Raw genomic sequence first — 25,306 nt, forward strand, 5'->3', positions numbered from 1 at the left:
TCTTACTTGTCAATCCTTTTTGCCAAACTGCTGGTTAAAAGGCATATTTTCGCATCCAAATTCTAATGAAAGCGATTAACATCACTGCCAAATGCAAACGCTCAAGTCACTTTGGGTTTATAAAATTGTCAGCTTGGCAAATTAAGTCTTTGAATCTAATTCAAAGTGTGCTGCTGCCATGAGTAATGAGACAAAGGCTTTGGAAAACTCTAACTCAGGGGTCTCAAACGTGTAGCCCGTGGGCCATTTAAGGCCCGTGGGATGATATTTTGCAGCCCTGTACTTCACGTCAAAGTTTACCACCTTTTTGGCCATGTCATTGCCCTCGGAATTTTTTATGAAATCGTCTCAGGCTCACGACAGGTTATGGCCTCGCGCATTTCTGACAAGTGGGAGGATAAGGAATGCGTTTCTTTTTAAAAACCTGCCGTGAAGAGAAAGGTTGGCGACGCGAACAGCTAATTTCAAGAAAGAAAACAATGTTGGTTGGTTGGTTGTTTCGAAATAGCTTTGTCCGTACCTGTTCCGAGGTCGGTATGCTCACGGGACGCGTGCTGGCTCTGGTGGACCCACTCGCCATTGCACTTGAAGAAGATCTGCAGGGCGGGCCGGGCCTGGCAGCGCAGCTTGATGGGGTTGCTCTTGATGATGTACGCGTCCACCGGCTCCTCCACGAAGCGCGGCAGCGTGCTGGACGAACCGTGCTGCTGGCTCTCGCCGCGGCCGCCTGCACGGAGATCAAATCAAATCACAGTCAGACTCGACGGCAACAGTTCGCACGACATCAAATGACTCGAACGCTTTTGACACACGGGCTGTCAAACTGCCTCCGCGTTGTCAACGTGTTAAACGTCTCCATCCATCAAATTCCCATCATCCCAAATCCGTCGCCATCACATTCTTCCGCCCGGTGACCGACCGGCAGCTATTTAATGGCCTTGCGCCCACTTTTTCGTGGTGAATCCTCAAAATGATGAGCACAGTTTTATAGGCATACCGACCAAATTTCATGTTTCGGAGCGAAACAATCGGTCTGATTTGTACCTTGTGGCGTCGACCGATTAGATTCGTCACACTTGGCTGTCGAGTGCCGCCAACATTCAATGAGCAAAAATAGAACTTCACCAACATCTCCAGTGCGAACCCAAACTTGTCGTTTTGAATCCTTCTTGAAACCTTGCCTCCCAAATTTTTTGTCCCGAAGTAAAACTTGCACTTTAATTCTGACACGTACGTAAAAGTCACCCAAACACATCATGAGTGTGCTGTTATTTTGAAAATCAATACGATTCTTGCCAAGACAGCGCAATTATTCCTGCGGTTTGATGAAGACGGATGGTGAGGTGTCAGGAAACGTATTAGAGTCGCCATTGATCTACACTACCTTGGCCACCAGGCTTGAAAAAACAAACAAAAAAAAAAACACTAAGACATTAAAAATCAATAGGACGGTTCAATGACGGCTTCAATAAGAACAACTGGGAAGGTGCAACAGCCTCAAGAGCCAAACAGGAAGCAAAAGGAAGTGGTCAGCCGATGATCTTCAACTGGTTCTATTAACTAACCATAAACCTTGACGAGTGGCGGCGGAACGACCACAACTTGAACTTTGCACGAGCACTTTGGCGTCTCCGCAGAGGCCACACATCATCGGCACTCAGTCAAAATTGACCGCCCTCAACACACACACATGCACGCATGCACGCACACTAACAACAAAAGCTCACACAAACACACTCTTGCACAACACACACACATGCACACCCACACACACACTCGATATCATGAGACATGCAACATCCACTCACATAACTCATTCATAGCGCTCTCTTGGCGGTCCCTGCTTTGCCGCTGCCAATATGGCACACTTGTAGTGGTAGATTTAGGTTAGTCTCAGAGGGAGCGGTCACTGCGTCGGACGCCATCGCGCTCATGAAAAAAAAAAAAAAAAAAAAAAAGTCCTCCACATCAAAGGCCGCGGCGAACAAGATGGCGGGGAGACGTGGCGATGAAAGACAGAAGTTTGCCGGGTGATGTGAAGAGAACGCGTGTGCTCATTAACACGCAACATGTTTTAATTAGCAAGAGACCACCCACTCCCACAGGGTGGATGAGCGTCCTGCAGGGGTGTGCAGAGTTATACAATTAGCTGATATCGAACATTTGCCATAGAGCCTCGTGTACACGAAAGAACTTGAAAAAATGTCATTAAAGGATATCACATGTACTATTTTAAGATGTGCAGCGAAAAGGTGTGCCATCGTCTTATAAGAAGAAAAAGTAAGAAAATGGCGTGAAAGTCATTTAAAGGCAACATCATCATGCTTCTAAAAGCATCTGAACACAGGAGTACAACTTGATAAACGTCTTTGATGTTTACAAGAAAATAATGATAAATGAACACAATAAATGAGAAAAAATATTAAACTGCAATCAATGTTTATTTTATTATGTTTGTTGAAAATTCTTGTCTTCAATGTTGACAAACACGTGGAAGAGATGTGAGATTCAGGTCAAAAATGTCATTCGCTTTTCAGGCTTGAAGTGAAAGACGCGTTAACTGTACCGTTTCATTTTGCAGATCCAATCAATGACTTCATTGGTACATCGCGACAATTATGACGATTTACCGATAACGATTCACACAATGAGATCGGCATATATATTATGGGTGTGTGCACTGATTTCTCATTAACATGGCGCAGCTGCCCCGCAAAAAAGAAGAGTGGCAGGCTGACGCTAGCGCAAAGAGGCGACAAATTGGGCGGTGTTTCTCAGCGCTGCATTGATTAAATGCTCCTTACGCCCGGCAGATGGATGCGGTGGGCGGCGGAGGTGAGGGAGCATCTGCTATGACGATGTCGCAAAGCTCTTCAAAAAACAAAAAAAAAAAAACAACAATTTGCAGACGTTTTCAGTGTGATTGTTTTAGTGGTTTTCGCGGCGGTTTAACTGCAAACTTCTCGCGGGCGTCAAAAAAATCTAATTGACGGCCAAATTATTTTCAGCATCAGTTGTAAAAGGCTACAAAACTGATGCGCTGTGTGTGGGTAAACTTGCTGTGTGCGTCGACAGCAGGAGAAATTCTAAGCGAGATTTTACTTGACGTTGTTTTAAGAAACTTTTTTTTTTTCCCAGCGTCTTGAGGAGACGCTGAAGTCGGAACGACGACGTCTGCGGCGATGATCTTCTTTCTCTTCCTCTGCTTGAGAGCAGAAAGATGCCGCAGTACTTTGTTCAAATATTGATGCAAACCTCTCGTCTGTCGTCGCACACACGCTTGGAAGCCTTTTAGGCTTTTTCATCCATCCAGGCACACTTACGACATGAAACGGGTCATCAATCCTGTTTCACAAATGAAAAAAAAAAAAGGCAGCAGGTCGAAATTCGCTGGAGGCTGTTTGTTAACACACAAACACACACACAGATATAAATAAATAAATTATGTATATATATATATATATATATATATATATATATATATATATATATATAAAATATATATTTATGTATTTATATATATATATATAAATATATTTAATTATTTAGATATATATAAAATGTATATATTTATTTATTTATATATAAATAAAACATTTCAGGTTCATCAAAGACTCAAAAGTTGTCTTCGATAGTTACAAAAACACACACATTAAGCACAGTTGCTTACAAAACACAGCGTGTTGATGACGGCGTGATTTTTTTGAAGTTTCCAAAAAGGTGACTTAGCTTCCTTAACACTGAATTGGCTTTGGTGATGACAAAAGCGTTCACCTGGTTAAACAAAGCCTTCAAATGCATCGTTAATGTTTTCAAAAACATCTACAGTACGTTTGCATAGCTTGGCACTTATCTGCCTTTGATGTTCACGGAAAACGTCAAGCTAAAGTTCATCGAAGACTAAATTATCCTCTTTGTTTACAAAAACACGTGTCAAGCAGAAGCGTGTGCGTACATTCGGTCGCGGCGGCCTTGCCTCCAAACCCCTAGGTGGTGCCGCGCGTCTTGATCACGGCAGCGACAGCTTGCCAACCTGCTGGTGGCAGACGGGCGACAGGCGCGTCCCTCGGCGCCGTTGCCATCAAAGAGACGAGACTCACGAGCAGAAGTGGGTCATCCGCCGAGCGTCTCCCGACCGCACGACAAATCATCGATCTGTACACGTTTGTTTCTGTTTCTTATGGAACATGACACCTCATTCATCCGCGCTTGCTCCTTATATGTCAAACTGGAAGACACAGAGAACCGAAATCTAAACACTCGCAATTTAGATCAACGTCAGGTATGCAAACTTCCTGTTTCGGTCGTCAGTTTTGGATTCGTGATTAAAGAAAGAAATTAATAGAATGAATGCGAGGTTATAGACGTAAATTGCAAACGTTGAAGACATGGATTAGAAGTTGAAGTCAGTTGCGAATTTAATATGAGGTCCGAGATCTAAATCATACATGTTAACGTCTTCACTTATTTATATATTTATTTTTCTTTATGACGCAGTTCATCAGGACTGCGTTGGTCCCAGAACAAGTCGACAAATGATGCGTAAAAACCATCTCCGGAGGCAAATAGCTTCCGAAGCAAACTCAACAAAAACAAAAGTGATGAGTTGTGATGAATAAATATAAATATATTTTTAAATCAAATGTGTGCACAGATGATTAATGACATTAATCCATTTTTTTAGGATATTAACGTTCTTTCTAGCAACTTTAACAATTTCCCTGCTGTCACCAAGCAAGCGGCAAAAAAGCTGCAAGGTGCCACAAAGCTTTTCTCACGTTAAAGGCCAGGCTGCACTTTCATTTATTCATGCCTCCTCTTTATTTGTGTCCAAAGTGTGACGATTGTTTTAACTTATTTATCGAGCCACACGCACAGGACTTTCATTAGAGAGAGCTGTCGACCCGCCAGAGTCATGCTGCAAAAATCTTCAATTCTGCTGCCGTCTCTTCCGGTCACGCGGATCAAAAGGGCAGATGGAAAGCAAGCGTAAGCAAGAATAAACCATTATTTTCCGTTGTTACCACGGCCAGCGCCAACAGACAAAAAAATACAAAATAAATAAAAAATAAAAAGAGACACCGCTTTTATGATTTTACATCTAATTTACATCTGGGACTCGGATATCTATTTCGAGAAGCATGTTCTTCGAACAGTGAAATAGTTTAAGGCAGGCGTGGGCAAACTACGGCCCGGGGGCCACATGCGGCCCGTTAAATGTTTTAATCCGGCCCGCCGAACTTGGAAAAAATTAAATGAATAAACCTTGTTCATGTTTTATTTTCTAAACTGCTCTAAACCATATGAAACTGAACAACAACGTGAGAAGAAATTATATAAATAAAATAAAAGTGGCTTGAGCGCGAAAGAACAAGTTAGAAGCCGAAACAAAAGAAGCAGCACTTGGGAGCCTTTTGCTAAACAACAACCGAACAGTCGCAGTTTGACGGCTAAACTACAAGAATCAGAATCAGAAATCCCTTTATTGTCATTGTACTCAAGTGTGCAACGAGATTGGAGAGCACTTTCAGGCTTAAACAACATCAAGCAGAATTTGGACATCCAAACCATGACAGAAGCAGCAGTTTGAGACCTCGGCAACAACAGAAGAAGCCATTTTGAGATCTTTAAAAACAAGAAAAGCAGCGGAAACATCCGTTTTGAGTTAACAATCAATTTGTGTTGAGGATGAGGTTAAGCAACAAGAGAAATTTCAGGCAACAACGCGAAGGGGTTAACCTCCTCTTTTCTATCCGGAAAGATCCAGAGCGGAGATTAGAATCCCAGAGTGAGGAGACCTCCTGCCGATAACATTCCTGAAGAATGTGTTCGGGTGGATTAAAAAGTAACGGAATACGCAATGACGCGGCGGAAGATGGAGGCGGGCTGCGGTGAGCGTCGCCACATTGAAAATTCATGACCGTCAAGCAGTGCTTTTCTGTGTGCCAAAAGGTGGCTAATGGGGCCTGAAAAATGCAGGAAAGCTCACATTGTAGATGGTGGACATCTCCAATATGGAAAGAACTGAATCCAAAACATATATTGCAAATAGATTTCAAACGGACAAAACAAAGTGCAGGGTATAAAGCGTATTGTAGAAAGTTGAGGTCCGGATAACGAGTCGGAACTGATTCCAGAAGAGTAGCGCCGATACAAGGAGGCGCCCGCAGTCGAGCTAAGCTAAGTCATTGTGCGTTGCTAATCAGCTTTTCCCTTGATAGCCCTTAATGACTTATTAAGAGGCGCAGCATGCAGCGCAGAGGATTCCCGATGAATAATTTAAGTCAACGAAAGAAAAAAATAAAATTCAGCCGTACGACAAGAATCGGGATCTTTTCAGGCTGAGTAGCACTAGGCTAAGCGTCCCGCGGCGAGTCCAGGGCACACCGTGGCCCAGATTACGGATTATGTAAGGTCATTAGCAGAGTGCGGCGAGTCATACGGCTTGCAGGTGTGCACGCGCTAGCTGAATGAAGGACGACAAGGCAATGGAAATAAAAAACTAAATTTTTATTTTTCAATGATTAATATAATCATTACGAGCAGAGCGGGTGCATTTTAACTTGTAAAGATGAGACAAAATGTTCTGGTAAAAGTAGTCCGACTAGATAAGTCACATTCCCGTCGACTCCAGACTATGTGTTCCAATACGTTTGCAAAGTCAATCACCAGACTTAAATCCCATAAAGCATGCATTTTACCGACGGAAGGAGATTAAAAAAATAGAAACGCGATAACGGCACTGACTAAAATCCTTTTTTTTTTTTTTTTGGAAGCTGTCATTCATTGACGACTTGAGAACATCATCTCACTCACGTGAATCCCATCGTCACCCGGCTGCCATGTTTGTTTGGAGAACAATGGAGGCGAGCGCGTGTCAGCAGGCGCAGCCACTAAGTGGATTGCTTTGGCCTTAAAGCTGATTTATCTGATGGATGGTCGCAGCCGCTCCACTGCTCTGACCTCTGGGGCGGCTTGAAATTCCTTTTTTTTTTTTTAACCTCCCCCACCAACGGCCCCGCCGTCGACCCGCCTGCCCGCGTGCTATGAACTCGGCCCGGATGCCCTCTTGGGACCAGGAGGCCGCGCAGTAAGAGGAGCAGAAGGAGCACCGTGATGGATGGCGCCAAGGAGGTAAACGGCCTGCACGGATGCGATGCGTGCGCCCTCCGACAGCAATTTCATCTGTCGAGCCTTCCTGTCCTGATTGGACGTGTGCAGATTGAAAAACCCAGAGTGGATGTGCTTAAGTATTGGAACGTGTGACAGACAGCTGCGTCGTATGACATGGATTATTCGGATGATAAACCGAGGTGGGAAAAAAACTCAAAGCTTGTACTTGAGTACGAGTGTAAAAAAAAAAATACCCCGTACTCTCTTTACTTTGTAGTTTTTTTTTTACTTTGTGGAAGAATTTATCTATTTGTAAGAGGCGTGTAAATATAGCGATGTATTTTAGGTGCTTTAAAAAAAAAAAGAAATAATAAAAAAATCTTAGTTTATTCGTATATTATTGTTGTTATTGGTTAAAAAAATGTGACATCATTTTGCAAGTTGTTCCCAGAACAATTGAGCCCTTTGAGAAGCGGCGACACTTGGAACGATCCTTTGTAACTTGGAAACCCTCAAAGCGTCACATGACGCGGGTGCTTGCGGATGACGTTCCGATAGATTCTAATAAAGCGTGTGCGGGGATTAAGGTGCTCCGTGATGTTTATGTATCGCGGCGATTAACTCCTATTGATCCCGCTCTCGTTGCTGTCGTTCAAAGTGATTACAAACTCATTTGTCTCGCGGCTAATTTCCAGTCCTCGGATCACGCCGCGTGTCGGGATTAGCCGTAATCCCCGATACGCGCCCACCCTCGAATCCTCTGGTACGACGGGAGACGAGACGTCCTATTCATATTATTGGTATTCATCCTGCTGGCTAGGTCAGGGTTCATCCCGTGCGTGTTCGGCGCCCGTGCGCCGGCGAGCTGCATAAACAGGAGGCCGGGTCGCCGCATCCGGCAGCTCTCTCTCATGTTTTTAAGATGAAGATGGCGGCCTCACCTTGTACTCCCGCCACCTCGCGCTGCGCTTATTAGTCCGCCTGTCAAGTCGAGCGGCGTGAATGTTTATCAATGCATAACGTAGGGAGATGGAATGCATACAAATGAATTGGTTAGCGATGCGCTAACAAACATGCTAACTCAAATTGGATCCCCCCCAATAAGCATCCTAAAACAAAAAAAAAAAAAGCCCAGGCTTGACGCAGTTACTCCAAATAAATATTACGTCCTTATCACTTCACTCCAGTTTAGGTCGATCTGTCCCAATACTTTTGCCCCATCAATTTCAAGACCTTAACCCAATAGAGAATGCATTTTACCAGCTCAGGAGAAAACCGAAAAGAGTAAAGCCCCCCAAACAAACAACAACACAGGTTTGATGCAATTATTTAATAGTCGAATGAATTTGAAGTTATAATTTCTTTCACATTAAGGTTTCAAGCTACGGTAATTTGAAGCCCTATCACAAGCATTGAACCTTATTTGTTTCCCTTAAACCAGGTTAAAAGACCTAATCTGTAACCCTCATTTTTGGTTGGACTGAGGCTTGAAACCCAAATTTGAAACCCTAACCCAGGGTTGAAATTTAACCCTAATTTGATACCCTAACCAAAATTTCAAACCCCAATTAGAAACTTTAAATCAGCCTCTAAACACTAATTCAAAACCCTACCGTTTGGTTGGAACCCTCACTCTGACTTTATCCTCCAATTGGAAACCATCATCATCATCAAAGGCGTTCCATCTAGTCTCATCATTTTGAAAAATGCATTTTGTCTCTCTTCTTCTCGCGACGTTCTCCGGGGACGTCGGCGTGGGTCTGGCTTTCATCGTCAACAACAATTTTTGACTCCTGTCCAAGTTGTCGCCAGACTCCCCCGGCGCAGCGAGCTCGATCAACATCGGCGGTAGCGACCCCCCGCAAGTAACGTCGGCCAACCCGAGGGGGGGAGGCGGGATCTCGGGAGCCCTCGAGCGGGAAAGAAAGTCGGCCTGAAGCTGTCAGTCACGCGTCCCGAGAGCTCGGCGAGGATTTGATCATTAGAAAGCTAGTTGAGGAAAATGAGAGAAAAACAAACACTTCTACTAGCGCTTGTTTTGGGGGCAAATTTAAGGAGATTGTTCAAACGGCTCCCAGGAGTCAACGCCGGACTGGCAAGAAACATGCCACAGCATTTGTAAAAAGTCACAATTTGAAACAGTAATCCAACCCAGGTTTAAAACCAGCATTGAACCATAACACAATCGTAAAATCCAAATTCAACCCTTGAAGCTTCAATTTAAAACGCTAACCCAATATTGAAATCCGGATTTGAAACGCTAACCCAACATTCGATCCCTAATTTCGAAACCCTAACCTGACGTGTAAATCCCATTTGAAGCCCAAACCCTGGCATTAAATAAGAAACCCTAACCCAGGCTCGAAACCTTAACTCCCTTAAACCTCACCCAAAACTCAAATTTGAAGCTGAAACCCTGACTTCAAAAACTAATTCTAAACCCAAATCCAGGTTTGAAACCTTGATTTGAAAAACCTATCTTGAAACTCTGATGAGAAACCCAGTTCCAGGCGTGAACCACAAATTTAAAACTTTGGGTTGGATTTCTAACCCAGCCTTGAAACTGTCATTTAAAACCCTAACCCAAGACTGAAAGCCACCCCCCCCCCCTAAACTAGGTTTAGCAACCCAATTTGAAACCCTTCAAGTCTTGCAAGTAACCGAAGCCCATGCTTGAAACCCTAATTTCAAAGCCCAACCCTCTGCAGAAAGCCTTGGCCTTAAAGGGACACGCCAACTCCACATGCTTGATTGGCCTCGTTGAAGTCATCAACGACAACATCCCCCACCCTCGCTCGAAAAGTCAGAAGTCAGTAAATAAACGGGAGTGTCACGACGCCGCCTTTGCCGTGACGGGCGGATAAAAAGTGTTTTACGGCATCGGGGTCGCGACACCCTCCACGCTGACACCCGCGACACCATTGCTGTCTTGCGCCGCTTCTTTAAAGACGCGTGGCTCTATTTTGGCGACACGCCGCGGCGCGTAAATCAGCGGCCCCTCTCGTCGCGTCTCTCCCTTATCATCCATCTTTCTCAATCATCTTCCCGCACCGAGCGCCGCGCCGCCACAAATCTCACGGCGAGTTGACTCCCGCAGCTCCCGCCTACGCTCGTGTTTATTTCCCGTCGTCTCCGATAGTCGCTGCACTTTTTTTCCCTCCCCCCGTGATGAGTCAGGTTGTGTCATTTGCATGTGGACACGCGGGCGGGGAGCATTTTGGGTGCGCGGGATGACGTGCTCGGAATAGAAAAGCTCAAGGGAGGTAAAGCGGCTCGTCGCCGCAGAAAACACAAGGCGGGCAAAAGCATGGGAATAGATTAGACATTGAAATGAGGTTTTGTTTGAAACGCTAACCCAGGATTGGAACCAAATAAACTTGCTTTGGATTTTCAAGCAAGCACAAACTCCAAAGCCTCATTTGAACCCTCCCAACCTAACCCAGGCGTCCTAAAACCATAATTTAAACCCAAACACAGTCTTTAAACCTGAACATGAGACGCACACCTTTACCCTGGCTTCAAATCCTAAAAAGCAATACCCAAACTCAGACTTGAAGCCCTAATTTAAAAACCCAACCATGCCTTGAGGGCCTGATTTAAAACCCTAACCCAGGCTTGAAACCCGCATTCACGATGTAAGCCCAACGCCAACAGACTTGAAACCCTAACCCAGGCTTGAACCCTAATTTTAAAACAAAACCCGGGTTTATAACTCAAATTTGCAACCCTAAACTTTGTTGAAACACAAACCCAGGACAGAAACTCTCATTTTAAAGCTTAACCCAGGCTCGAAACCCTGAATTAAAACCCTTGTTTAGAAATCCCAAATAAAACCCTAAGCAAGACTTGAAACCCTAACCCTTATCTTAACTTAAAAACACTAAATCACTCTTGAAACTCTCATTTGAAATGGCTTGAAGCCTAAATTGAAATTCTTACCACTAGTTTGAAACCTCTAATTGAAAACCCTAACTCTTGCTTGAAACACGAATTTCCAATTCCAACATTCAAGTTTTTAAAGATAACAAAGCGCAGATGGCATCGTGAACTGAATTTGAAGGGAATTTGGAGAGCTGTGCAAACCTTTTTTTTTTTTTAAACGCCCACATTGCAAGCTTTGTTCTAACATATTTGACATGTAGCGGGTCGGCTAACGTCAGCGTCGCGCGCTAACAATGCTAATGCGCCTGACCCCAAAGGTTCCTCGTGACGGCGCACCGTCTAAAACGTGATCTGCGTGAAGCCGAGCGCAGGTGATGACTTCGAAGAGCACAAAGCTAAAAACAACATCAAGGAGCAAAAGTAAATGAAGGAGACGTTCCAAAAAAAAAGTACACTCGCCTTTGCCATCCACAAGCTCGTTGGGGAATACTCGCTAACATCCTGCCACTAATCGGGCTTGACAAAGCAGCAGTGCATGCTGGGTACTTTTATTTATTTATTTATTTATTTTTTTAAGATATCTTCCAAACCTCGACTCAAAAATGTTTCAGACGGCAACCGATGCTTGAAATTGAATTTGAAAGCCGAACCGAGGCTTGAAACTGATTTCCGACCCTATTTTTCCGCAACTGAAAAGTATGTTTAAAACCCAAATTTAAAACCTTGTATTTAAACCAGCTGTGGGCAAACTACGGCCCGGGGGCCACATGCGGCCCGTTAAACGTTTTAATCCGGCCCTAAAACCGTTTGTTTGAGACTCTAAATAAGGCTTAATTTAAAACCCTAACCTAGACTTGAACGCCTTCATTTAAAACCCCCAACCCTGTCTTGGAACCCCGATGGGAAACCTTAACCCATGAAGCGCACATAAAGCAAACATGGGCCATTTTCATGAGCCATTTGGTGCTCGTGTGGCGGCGATCGTCCTCCGCCGCAGTTTGTCACGTTGAATCTGAAAATGTGCTGAGTCGCCGACGTTCGCGTGTCGCTGTTTGGAGTGAAATGGAAAGTGAAAGCGTGACAAAATGAGACAAGCTCAAGACGGACGACAAGCTGATTTTAATTTCCTCCGTCGCTCGCTGATGGACTTTCCCTAATTATTCACCGCCTCGCTTGGATGGGCCGCAATTACAATCCAACATTGGGAAAGGAAAGAAAAACAAGCGTCTCTGCTTTTTGTTCACACTTATAATCTATTGGGCGCTCTCCGCACATAAATTACATCATTGACCGCATCTACAGCGCGTGTATTTACAGTGGTGCCTTGAGATACAACTTTAATTTGTCCCATGCTTGTAACTCAAAACACTCAAGTCAAGGTCACAGCACAAATCAAAAAAAGGCCACCTACTCCAAACAAAACCCATTTCGATGAACTCATTCACTACCAGCCGAGTTTAAAAAAAAAAAAAGGATTGTGGACGTCTTTAGCCGTCAATGGTAGTAAATGAGTTAAATGAGACATTTTGCAATTCAGATTGCACCGAAAACGGCGCGAGACGCTCCGAACGGGGACGAGGTGCGTCAATGCTGGCTGCGTTCGGAAAGTAATGAGAGCGGCGTGCACTCTACCTCTCCGAACACACCCACTCTCAGAGAAGTGCCCGGGTGTCAGAGTGAATTTACAAACATGCCTTAGGTTAGAGTTAGTTAGCTTGCAGTCCTTGTGCTCGGGATCCAACGAGAGAATCAATTACCGCTATTGGACGGTAGAGTCCAAATCTCTACCTTCGGGCAAATTCATACCTTATATTGAATACGCATCTCTACCGCGCACCACTAGCGTATGTTATACTTTTATTAAAAGTGCCGGACCACATTGCGGGTCAGAGAGCCGAACCGCAATGAAGACTTCATTCCAGATGTGAGCGAGTCTCCGCTGGCGCATCCCACAAGGAAGTGCGACCAAGATGTGGAAGCTTAAAGGATTCCACAAAGATGTGGAAAAAAAAATATAAGTGCAGGACTAAAGTGGTGCGCCGCCATCCGGCTTTGCGCATGTGACCGTTTCAAGGTGCGTGCTCTGCTGAGGGAGCGTTCGCTTTATTTACAAGGACCTTTACGATGCTCCTCTTGATGGCGCCGTTGACCCCGAGCAGCCAGGAGGACCTTATAAAAGGCACATGGCCATTATTACCAGCAGCAGCTCAGGCGGTGGTTAGTGTGTCGACGTGTGTCGACGTGTGCGCACCGAGACAATGCAAGTGCAAGTAATGAGTGTCGGTGCGCTGATCTGGGCCAATTATCCTGACTGGCAAAAGGTCCGGTCCCTGTCTCCTTCCCGAGGGAGGAGGATGACGGGTGGATGGCGAGGGACCGGGTTGGGGGGGGGGGGGGGGGGGGGGGGGGGCTTCCTTGTTAGAGGACTCGCCAGGGACGCCAGCGAGGAACACTTTTCACATAAAGAGCTGAAAGTTTTTTCCGAGAGAAGGTCAAGAGCGTGGTTTGTATTGAGAGGTAGCAGCGCTGCCTCACATTTGCCAGGTTCAGAGTTCAAATTTAGTCGTCTGAAGTAGGATTAAATCAATTACAGTTGTATTTTTTTTCCTTTGGAAATTGAAAAACTAAAATTTTTTTTAATACAATACAATGACATTTTTTTAAATGGACTCAAAGCTAAACGTCATTTTTGTTCTTTATTATTATTGTGGGAGGAGGGTGCGCTTGTACACAAACTCAAGCGCACACAGGTGGGTGGAGACAACTCAGCGTTACATTAGCATAAACTAAAAGACGATTACAACTGAATCTGCTAATTTAGTGAAACGTTTCCTCAACACAGATGAACTAATTCCGCCGATAAATATTCATCAACGTCTGTCCGGGCCTCGTCTCCTCACCTCCCCCAAGCTCACAAAATAAGCGTCCTGTGCATCACAACAATGATGAATAATCCCGGCCGCAGGCCCTTGAAGATAAATAAATGATTAGCGCCTTCACGTGGCTCGTTACAAAATTAATCTCGAGAGTGCTTTTCACCTCAACCAGGCAATAAACTTCACTTCTAATGAAGCGCGGAGGCGGTACGCGGCATATGGCGACTTGTGTTGCGTCTCGAGCAAAACAAACGCACGACAACAAAAAAGTCACCGGAAAAACAAAACACGAGCACAGCCAGAAACAGCATCTTGTAAAAATCAACTACAATGCTGGGATAGCAGCCAGCGACATACGAAAGGCAAATCTGTCACATGATATGAAACAGGGATGCTGCATTCAAGACAGCTGGGACATCAGAGAACTCCCACTTGAGAGGTTGATATCAAAGATTGCCGTCAACAACGTTCAACTATTTGTTTTGCTTGTTCAAACTGAATCCACTATCTAATATTCTTCCTTATCACGGATATTTGATGATGCGAATGCTAAAGGTGAAAAAAAAAAAAATGTCAGTCAACACATTTCAAGGACAGTTTATTTTAAAGTGTAACAATTAGATTTGGTTCGAATCAGACGGATTCGATTGAATTTGGTAGCGCTGATTTTGAAATGGGATAAATAAAATAGCTAGCAGTTTTCATTTAATTTTTTTTTTTAAAATGTGTCATTAAATCTATTGCAATTCACAAAAAAACAAAAAAACATGCATGTGTCGGGGGTGTGTGTGTGTGTGTGTGTTTGTTTTTAATTACATTTGGTCCGCATCGACGGAGCCAATTAGGACGTTCTTGTCGCCACGCTTTTATGTAACCGCGGCGATTACAAACAGCTTGTGTGTGTGCGCGTGTGTGTGTCCACAAAAAATAAATAGTTGATTTGCTCAAGTGGCACCGTGCCACTTTCTTATTGGCGTTGCCTCAATGGGCTGCATCTAACTTTTTGTGTTTTGGATTCTTACATGAGCAATTTTTCCATTTGACTGTGTCAAAACGCCAACATTCAAAAGACGCGCTTGTCCAAAGTCTCACAGAACCTTAGAAAATTCAAAGTGGAGTCAGACAAGGATGCTTCTAGATGCTACAAACAGAACTAAGTCCAAAATGTTGATATCTCAAACTAAAATTATGATGAAATTGTATTTCTTTGCAATTAAAAATAAGCAATAGATGATTGTACTAAAACTATTACTGTGTGACCTTAACGCAAGCTGTGTCTGTCTGCAGGAATCCCAAAACCCAGTCTACCCCGCCTCTGCGCAGATTTAGACTACGCCTCATGCAAGACTTTAAAAAAAAAAAAAAAAAAAAAAAAAAACTAGAACCCGAAATCTTCATTTTTTTTTTTTTTTACCAAGCCACAGAAATCATATCCCAGCCCCCATTGAGATTCAATTACATTATCGCTTGCAAAGATGGCATTTCTTCACCAAGCCACCGAGATGTAATCACATCCCGGCGTCCGTAGAGATTCCGTTGCATTATCGCTTGTGGAGGCAGCATTTGATCACCAAGCCACCGCAATACACTTGCCACATTTCCATAATATGTCCCCTTTAAGATTGATTTCTCATTTTGCGGCGCTAAGCTCCAACTTCCTGTCTCTGTCTTTCTACCAGGAGACTCATCAGTGCTCAGTTTGGATGAAGAACAGCTCGTCAATACGGCAAACAGCCTAACGACTTCCTGGTTTGCCGGAGGATGAAGGCGCACCTGCTGGGATTTAGCCCGCGCCAGCTGTGTTTGGATTGACCGACTATGTCTTCTGTATGTACACACAAAGGGAATTTACTGCGGCACACACCAAGCACGGATGGAAAATGGCCTCCAGTGGATGATTTCGCCGCATTTTTACAGCGTTACGGTTTTAAATGAGCTGTTGTGTGTGTGTGTGTGTGTGTGTGTGTGGAGATTGTGCAGCAGGAGTTAAATGCTTGCATGTGCACTTTTGTTCCCCAGAAAAAAATAACACTCACGGCCTCCCGCCCTCCCCGGAACAATTTATCTCCCGTCCAGGTTACAATGAGAGCTTTGTGAGCTCCGGAAATGATGAACCATACAAGGAAAAAAAAAAAAAAGCATCGAAACGAAAGCGATTCAGATGATTGAAAAGGTTGTCCAATATTGTCAGCGATTCCAAAAAGAAATCAGCTTCCTTTAAGGATATGAAAGTATCTTGTACATTGACGGTGGGCGGTAAAACTCTACGCTAGGCGAACCCTAAACACGGCAATGTAAAAATCTGAATTGTATCGGAATTTGTGTATACCACATTCTAATTGAAGTAAATCACGTCACATCAGAATTGATATCAGAGTTTATCGCATTGAATATGACAATAATTGTATAGCATTGGAGCTGGAGCGAAGCAACACTGGTCAACAAATTTTTACTAAATCTAAATCTAATAAAAAAACACAAGTAACCTCTTCTAGATTTTTTTTGTGCTGATTAAGAATCTGCCTTTGGTTTTTCCTCTAGAACATCTGTTTTTTATAATAATAATAATAATTATTATTATTATTAAAATTATAATAAAAATAAAAATAATAAAAATATAATAATAATAAAATAATATAAAACAATATATTTACTAATATTTAAAAATCTGTTTTGCGCAAGCATTTGACAGGTCAAATTTAAAAACCAAAAATGAAAATATCTCAAAAAACTGATCTGCCAGAAAAAGGGTAAAGACATTTTTGAAATCGGCATCAAAAATAGGGACACGTGTCGTCGTCTCTGATTAAAATTTGCTGTTCACCAGTGAAATTGTATCCTACCGGAACTACGGTAAATCGCAATGTATCGAAATTCAAATGAATCTTATAGTGCTGCTTTGCATTTGGCGTGAATCCTATCGGCTCAAATTCGAAATGATTACACGGTAATGACACGGTAAACACCAACATTGTCTTTTTTTTTTTTTTTTTGCCCCACTTCTCCGGTGTCGGAGCTCTCCTGTAAGTGCAGAGAGGACTTTGCGGTGTTATTTACTGCTCCAAATGTCAGCACTGAGCAGTCTGGACATCTGCAAGTCGCTCTCACTTCCACGAAGCATCTCAACAGATCGATGTTGACCAGCGAAGGCGCTAAAAAGCCGCCGCTCGTTTACTCGTCCACGTCAGGAGAAAGGTCACCACGGACGGGATCAATTTATGCTCTTTCTGCACCGGAGCCTCACGGAATTGCCGTCAATGTCGTCCAGATCAACGTCAATTAGCCGGAGACGATTCTTGCAATCGGATCGATGCCAAGCTTAAAGACGTGTCACAATCAAGTAAATGCACACTATTGAGGAAAAACAAACTCAAACATTATTGATTTGATTGAAGAGATGCAAGAGCGTCGAATCGAACCAAATCGTTCCACTTTAAAATATACTGAGGTATGTACAGAACCATTTTTATTCATTAAAATCTTAAATCCCACATTAATAGGTAAATTCTTTCATATTTCTGACCAAAGTAAACAAGAAACTAATTGAAGGTTTGATTCGCAAACTTGGCCGCATCGTACTGAATCGAATCGTAATCCTGCCGAATCAAATGACTCGAGATATGGATCGAATCATGAAGAAATGACAGAGGGTAAAGAAGATATGCCAGAGTAGAATATTGTCGGTCTACGTGTGTTGCATCATTTGTGTTGCAATATCCATTGCTCAAAGTGTTTGAACGCTAAGTGAGATGCTATTCGTTAGCCGTCGTATGCCGTTTTGCATTGTTTGTTAGCATTAAGCTAAGCGGACATTTCCCAAGGCAAAGCTATCTTGTTCTTTTGAAGACATAACGTGCGGTTCTTTCTTTTGTGTGCTTTGGCAGTCAACCACAATACTACAGTGTGTGTGCGTGTGTGTGTGTGCGCGTGCATGCGTGCGTGTTCACATTATCAGTCTCCACACGAGGTTGGGATGTCACCTTTCATTTCCTGTGAAGAGATGACGAGATGTGCAGCAGCTCATGACGGCGCTGAAGCAGTTCCATCATGCAGGAAAGCAAGAGCTCATTTAACGCCCTAACCCTGAGCTTTGTTTGAAACACGACTTTGAAACCCTAACCCAGGGTTGAAATACAAATTTGACATCCAAATTGGCGGCCCCTTCATTCATGACAAAATGAATAAACAAACAAATAAATTGCTGACTTGAAACCCTAATCTAATTAAAAACCCTAATCTCTCGGTTCAACCTTGACCCACACTTGAAACCCTAATTTCAAAGACTAATTGAAACCACAAACCCAGGCTTGAAATGCAAGTTTGGAATTCTTATTTCAAATCTTGGCATAAAACCCAAACTTGAAACCCTTACTTCTAACATTGGCCTTTGTTAAAAACCCTGACACAGTCTTGACACCCTACTTTGAAAGCCATTCCAGCAGATTGCAATAAGTTTTGGGTGCCTGTTCACTTTTCAACCGTAACAGGTCAGGTTTTCACAGCCCGGAGACCGATTGATCGTCTTTTATCTCGTCCCCACGTCTAGCCAGACCCGCGGGCGTTCGCGTGTTTGCGTTCTGGCCGCTGTCGTCGTCAAATTGGACGAGACGAAAGTTTCCTGCCTGCGGCCCGAAGCGTTTGGCGGTCGCTTCAAATCAATCGCGGAAATCATTCAGGTTGGGGAAAAAAAATAAGCAGCTTTTCCACAGAAACAGACATTAAAGACTTGCAATCGAAATGGAGGGAAAACGTAAAGCTTGACTGCCCCCTGCAGGCTGAACAAAACACTTTGGAGTCGCGACGGCAACTTGAAACCCTAACTCGAAACCCTAATTTCAAATCCTTATTCGGTTTTGAACTTGAACCTTCTTTGAAACCTTAAAACTCTCTTAAAACCCCTACCCAAAACCTTATCGCTGACTTAAAACGCTCATTAAGACAACTAACTGTTGAAAACCTTTTCAAACCCTATTTTGAAACCCTACCCTGGGTCCCTAAATTGGAGACGCTCATACAGATTTGAAAGCCCGATTTCAAAACCAAAACAAGGATTGTTAAAACCTTGAAAGCCTAAACTTATCTCGAAACACTTATTTGAAACCCCAACCCTGCCTTGACGCCCTAAATCAGATTTGAAACACTATTCTTGTCTTAAACCCCCAATTTAATGACTTGAAAGGCAACTTTGAAATTCTAACACTGACTAGAAATCATAATTTGAGACCCTACCCCGAGTTTAAACACCCCATTTGAAAACATAAACCAGGTTTGTTAAACTCTCACTTGAAACCCTAACTCTCTCTTGGAACCCTACTTTAAAACACCGTCTTAAACACCCACACCCGAACATGAAAATAAAATAATAATTTGCAGCACAAACTTTATTTGGCGATCTGAAATTGAAACGTTAAACCTGCCTTAAAACTAACTCTGTCTTAAACCACCGTGACACTTTGAAACCCAAACCTTGTCTTGAAGCCCTAACACATCCAATGGTGTGTCCTTGCAAAACAAACAAATAACCAAAAAGGCAGCTAAGTGAGACGCCGTGTTGCGTGCCGACGCGCTCACCTGCTGCTGCGTCGCTTGCATAATCAACCGGGCAGAAAATGAGCGAATATCGCCTTTAACAGCTTTCAAGGCATTTACAGTAATTAGCTCCTCGTGACGCGTGACGTGTTGCCCTTTTTCTTTTTTTGTCTCCTTGAGCGATGCTGAATACTTCAAAGCTAGAAAACATTCTTTGAAATACCCTGCATTAAAGCCCTACTTTGGAACCCTGACCATGCCGAAAAACCCAAATTTGAAAGGCAGAATTTGAAACCCTAACTCAAAACCTTAACGACCCTGAAAACCTACTTCGAAACACTAAAACTGTCTTGAAACCCTACCTGAAAACCCAAATCTGGTCATGCAATTCTAATTTGAAACCGAACCACCGTAGCCATATCTTGACGCCCTACTTCCAAATTAGAACCTTATCTTACAACCCTCACACAGTCTTAAAAGAAGAATTTAAAACCTGCCCTAAAAACCTTAACACTCCAAAATTTGAAACACAATCAAAATCGTAATCCTGACTACAAACCATATTCTGAAACCCTAATCCCTTGAAAACATACTTCCAAAGCCTAACAACCCTGTCTTGAAACCCTACTTTGAACCCTAATACTGCCTCGAAAGCAGACTTTACAACCCTGATTGAGCTTGGAAACTGAAATTTAAAATCTCAAATTGAAACCTTAACTCTCGCCTTGAAACCGTAATTTAAAATCCTGAATCTAATTTAAAACCCCAATCTTCTCTTAATACCCAACTTTAAAACCCTAACCCTACCATGAAAGATGACCTTGAAACCCTGACCCAGGCTTGAAATCTGAATTGTCTTGAAAGCCTACTTTCCAACACTACCCCAGGCTTAACACCTTACTTTGAAACCCTAACCCTTGGGTCTTGAGACCTTACTTTGTGTGAAAAAGGTGGCAAACATCAGTTTGGTTTGGTGGGGCGGGGTGTAATTTACGAGGTGTGTTATTGTTGGGAAATGAGAACGGAGGAGTAAATTGCCGACGTGCCAGTCAAGCGGCGGCGGCGGCGGCGGCGAGGACAAAGAGTAAACAGAGACGCCGACTGGATGGAGACGGATGGCGGCGGGATGATCTCTGACCGCAGCTGCCGGCACGCTCCCGCCCGCCTGCCGCTTCCTCCGACGTTTTACGGAGAGATTCATAAGGCCGTCCGTCCTGCAGTCAGATGCAATATGTGATATACGGGTCGGGTCGGCCCAAGGCTTGACACGGGGCCGCTTTGCTCAACCATGACAAGGACGGGAGAGGATACCACGGAAAGCAGCGAGATAAATTGGCCGCAAGTGTAGGATGTTTTACTCGGGTAATAAAATTATGTATCGACATGAAAGTCAAATGAAACCCTAACCAAGGCTTGGAACCCTGATTTAAAATCTTAAAACGGTCTTAAAACCCTAATCCTGGCATGAAGACCCTTTACTTATACGCAAACCGTGACTTGAAATCCTGAATCTGTCTTGAAATTCTAACTATAAATCGTAACCCTAATTTAAGGCACAATCTTCAAACCACAATCCATAATGCAATCTTCAAACTTTCACTTGAAACCTTATTTTAATGCCCCAACGCTGACTCTTCAAACCCTAACTTAATCCATACTTTGAGCCTTGCAATCCTAATTCAACACATAACCGTAAATTGAAACCCAACTTTGAAACTTAACCCAGTTATGATACCTTATTTGAAACCCTAACCAAGACTTCAAACCTTAACCCTGACATGAAACCCTACTTTGAAAACCCATATTAACCCCTCGTATTAATTAAAATCATAACCCAGACCTCAAACCCAAACCCTGAATTAAAAACCAAGTCTGAAACCCCAATCCAGCCTTGACACCCTAATTTGGACTCATTTCAAACCTTATTCCTGTCATAAAACCCAAGTCCTAAAACCCTAATCCTGATTGAAACCGAAACCAATCTTGAACATTTGATTTTAAACGTTACCCCATCCTCGCAACCTTAATTTAGAACTCGAACAAGACTTGAAACCTATCTAACGTCAAACTCAACTTTGAACTGCTATCCGAGCCGTGAAACCCTGACTTGAAACCCTACTTTGAAACCCAAACCATGTCTTGCAACCTGGGGGATAAATTATCCGCAGGTGGAGGATGTTTTATTCAGGTAATTGAATTATGTATCGGGATAAAAGGCTTCTCACGAGGCTCCACAATGCAATGTTGAGACTAAAAGGGGCACTTATTTTCGATCAATTATACATTCGGGCTATTTGGGAAAGTGCACATATTTTTGTCACAATTTTCACATTTATAAATCACATGAAAAACGAGCGAATTGGGACTCCAAGTTTGGGAAAAGTCTGAGTTTCACGACGGAAGTTCAGGACGAGTCACATTTTAGTTACCCCGCGAGGCACGACAACAAAAAAATGGTTTGCGTTAAAGTCACGTTTTCATTGGTCGACGGGTTGCTAGGCGGAATTCAAACAACCAACAAGCTCCCAAGAAAAAAATGAACGCATTGCGCTTCATTGGGATTGGAAATTTGACAACTTTTTGAGAGTAGCTTGAATGCTAGCATCATTGTTAGCGCCAAAGTTACAATTCAAGTCTTGAGACCTTACTTTGAAACCTTATTTCATGCTATGAGCCCTACTCCGAAAACCGTAACCCACTCTTGACAACCCAACGCTGACTTTAAGCGCATCTTTGACTTAGCTTCCGATTTGTTAGCGATCGCCAGAAAAGAGCCGACCCCGAAGGATCCTTTAACGAGCCATCGGACGCTCCTTTCGAATCCTGACGCCCGCAATCTCCATTTGACTGCCGCCCCGTCGCGGCTAATCGACTTAAACGGCGCTCGACGGCGCTGGCGTTTCATATTTAGCCGCCGGTTGAGATGAATCGTGCCTTGAAAGCCCGCCTTCGTATAGTTTCCATGATCTAGCGCCGGCGCTCGTGATGCATCCTGACAGGGGAAGTCTTCACCACCTTTGCCAGGTCCTCCTGCGACGTCTTTTTATCAAGATTAAACGGCTTTCCGGCAGCCGCCTCGCAGCCCGCTCGCGGTAATGACTGCATCCATCAGGCTTTACAGTGTCCCGCGTTAATACCCAAACAAATGGACTCGTCTGCGTCTCGCTGCTATCATCTCATCGCAAATATCACACTCCTTGACGCGCCACCAACATCCGACACCCCCGAGGGCGCCGCTCTCGACGACAGGGACCCCGTTTCTTTTGGGTTTTCAGGACGTTTAAGGAGAGGAATTTTCGGTATTTGCCAGCAGCCGTCTGCATTCGGACGCAAAACTTTGGCCACTCGTCTTTGTTAAATGGAATTATTTAGTCACTGCGCATGGAAAAAGCGAGATTCATTTATTGCTCCTGAAGCGAGAAACACAATGGAACTGTGATTAGTTTTGCTTTCTGGATGATTAAGACATCATCAAAAATGCATGGGCAGACCGATTCCATTTTAATAAAGGGCTTGATTTTGAAACTCTTGACGGTTTCTCCACCTGAGAAGGAATGTGAATGAAATTTCAAGCCAACAAATGACTTTTTTTTCATTCTTCTCATGAATGAACTGAGTCTGTCCTTGTGGAGTTGATTTGTGTCATCAAACTTTAACGTCATTCTCCGCTTACGCACAATGACAAAAACTCAAAGCTTTAGCAAGTTGTCCTTTAGTCTTCCATCCGTCTAGTATTTATTTTAAAAAAAAAAAAAAACCTGCGGGTTGATTTGTCTTATTTTTGGCTGTTTAAAAACAAAAATCACAGACTTCTCGTGTTTTTTTTTCGTGGGTCTACTCAAGATACGCAAATTTTATGTTATTGGGGCCTGAACTTTCCAGAAGAAAAAAAAAAATTGTTTTATGGGGATCAATTCAACTTTTCTGTCATGCCTCACCCACACGCATTGACAAAAACTCAATTCTTCGCAATTTAGTCACGCGTCAAAATTTGCAACAATTTGAAAAAGTCTCTTCAACAAATTCCATTCCTCCGTTAAACTTTACACGTACATTTGGCCCAACGCTACCATTAGCGCTAAGGCCAGTGCTACATTCGGGTCCACCCGATCCCATCATGTTGACGCGTGTGCACGCCGGCTGCTGGCTTCTATTAAAGCCATAAGAAATGCAGAGCCATCGTCTGCCGGCACAAAGCTACTCTTTATTATTGATTCTCCCCAACGCGTGATCCATGTTTTCCCATTTACTTGTCACATTTTATATTCAGACACACAATACGGACCTCATAAGAAGGAGGGGGACCCTCTAGGATCTGACGTAAGGGGGCCTTTTGTCTTTACGGCCTTTACGGATGTGTCGCAGGAAGTGATGGATTTATGTACGCAAGAGCGGCGGCAGGGTAGGAGCGAATCTTGTTTGCGCTTGGAAATGGACACACAAAAAAAAAATTTAATATAAATGGTGACTTAAACGCTAAATGGATGACTTCCTATATCTTTTGGCGCATGAGAAATTTTTTGTCGTCAAATTTTACGTCAAAACATTCCGGGTGACGCTACTTTTTTTTTTTTTTTTTTTTTTTTCTAAAATAAATAATAGTGCTTTTAAAGGCATGCTAATGCTTTATTACGCCCGACTTTGTTCTTTCGAGCACATACAAGCAGGCGGGCTCGCATTAGGCTGAGGCAATAAAAGGTCAGCGCGGTCTTGTCAGATAGAACTGTCGGTGTCAAGCTCACAGATGATACCGCGCCCACACGCACGCACACACGCACACGGCATGGTCAGGGATGCGCTGATGGATTGACAGTCTAATTGGATGTAAGCCACACGGCGGTCCCTATTTGGGCCGGGGTGGATGGGGTTCGACCCTGCGAGGCAATCAAGCGTAAAAATGCGAGCCAGAGTGCTCCTCGCTCACGCAAACTCGCGTAGTCAGACGGCCTGCGGAGCGAGACGACGACGATGAGGAAGATGATGGAGATGATGAAGAAACGAGAGGAGTGGGCTGGAGAGGTGATTACGGTGAAGGTTGGAGAGAAGAAGAGAACATGGAGATGAGGAGAGGGCAGCGCGGGGGGGGGTAGTTTGTTGCAGAGATGAATGCAATAAAGTCAGAAAGGGATGTTGATTAGATGCAAAAGCAGTTTTTATATCGCAATAAAATCATGCACTTAGATTGGAAAATCGCACATGCAACATAAATGACGTTGGAACCGACCACATTTGACGGAAAGCTCCATTTCATTGTTTGGAGCTTCGGTACACTAATCGAAAAATCCTCCTTTTTGTGCTGAAATATTTTTTTTTAAAGTAACAATGTTGACGTGCCAAAGGCTACTCTGTATTATGTATAAAAGACAAATAAAGATCAGATTCATCGTGGATGGACAGGTCTGCCTCTCCCCAACATTCGGAACCTCGCCCGGGAGGAAAATGTTGCATTGGGTTATTTGTCGTGATACGTCAATTGCCGTTAGGTGATAAATGAGCGCTATACAATATTTTATTGTCATTTCGTTTAAATGCCATTAAACAATTTCATTTTTTTAATGAACAAATTATTCGGCTGCTCTGTATTAAATATAAAAGTAGCAAATACAGTAAATAAAAAAAAAAGCCTTTTAACCCTCCTTCCTTCCCAAAGAGTTTTTTTTTTTCTGCGAAAAACCCAAGCCCTCTCCTTTTCCGTCCTCAAGCTGCGATGCTGTCAGAACTCGTAAATCCCAAAGACTGTTTTGCGTGTCACCCCGCAAAAGATAGCTTCCCCGTTTCTAAAAGCGCAGATACGTTAAACATGACCAGTGAGACGTTGACATGAAGAGGACACGTCGGGCCGACTGAGAGTGCGGCGGCGGCGGCGGATGTCGCTCTTGCGCCTGCCGTGTTGTCAGGACATCTTC

At 43.5% G+C, this 25,306-nt stretch overlaps 1 protein-coding gene across 4 annotated transcripts in view; it reads right to left on the minus strand.

Moving 5' to 3' along the window:
* The window catches only part of LOC148318904 (netrin receptor UNC5D-like), a 99,020-nt gene that overhangs the window by 20,321 nt on the left and 53,393 nt on the right, over positions 1-25,306 (minus strand). For all 4 annotated transcript variants that reach the window (XM_088281476.1, XM_088281474.1, XM_088281475.1 and 1 more), the window contains exon 2: positions 521-727. Coding sequence is in view for 3 of the 4 variants with exons in the window: in XM_088281474.1 (XP_088137600.1) it covers positions 521-727 (207 nt within the window). In the remaining variant the exon portion in view is untranslated. The remainder of the gene's footprint in view (positions 1-520; positions 728-25,306) is intronic.

Source organism: Idiotropiscis lumnitzeri, chromosome 18 (assembly GCF_059441095.1).
Source record: "Idiotropiscis lumnitzeri isolate Australia: NSW breed Sydney's pygmy pipehorse chromosome 18, RoL_Ilum_1.0, whole genome shotgun sequence".
NCBI lineage: Eukaryota > Metazoa > Chordata > Actinopteri > Syngnathiformes > Syngnathidae > Idiotropiscis > Idiotropiscis lumnitzeri.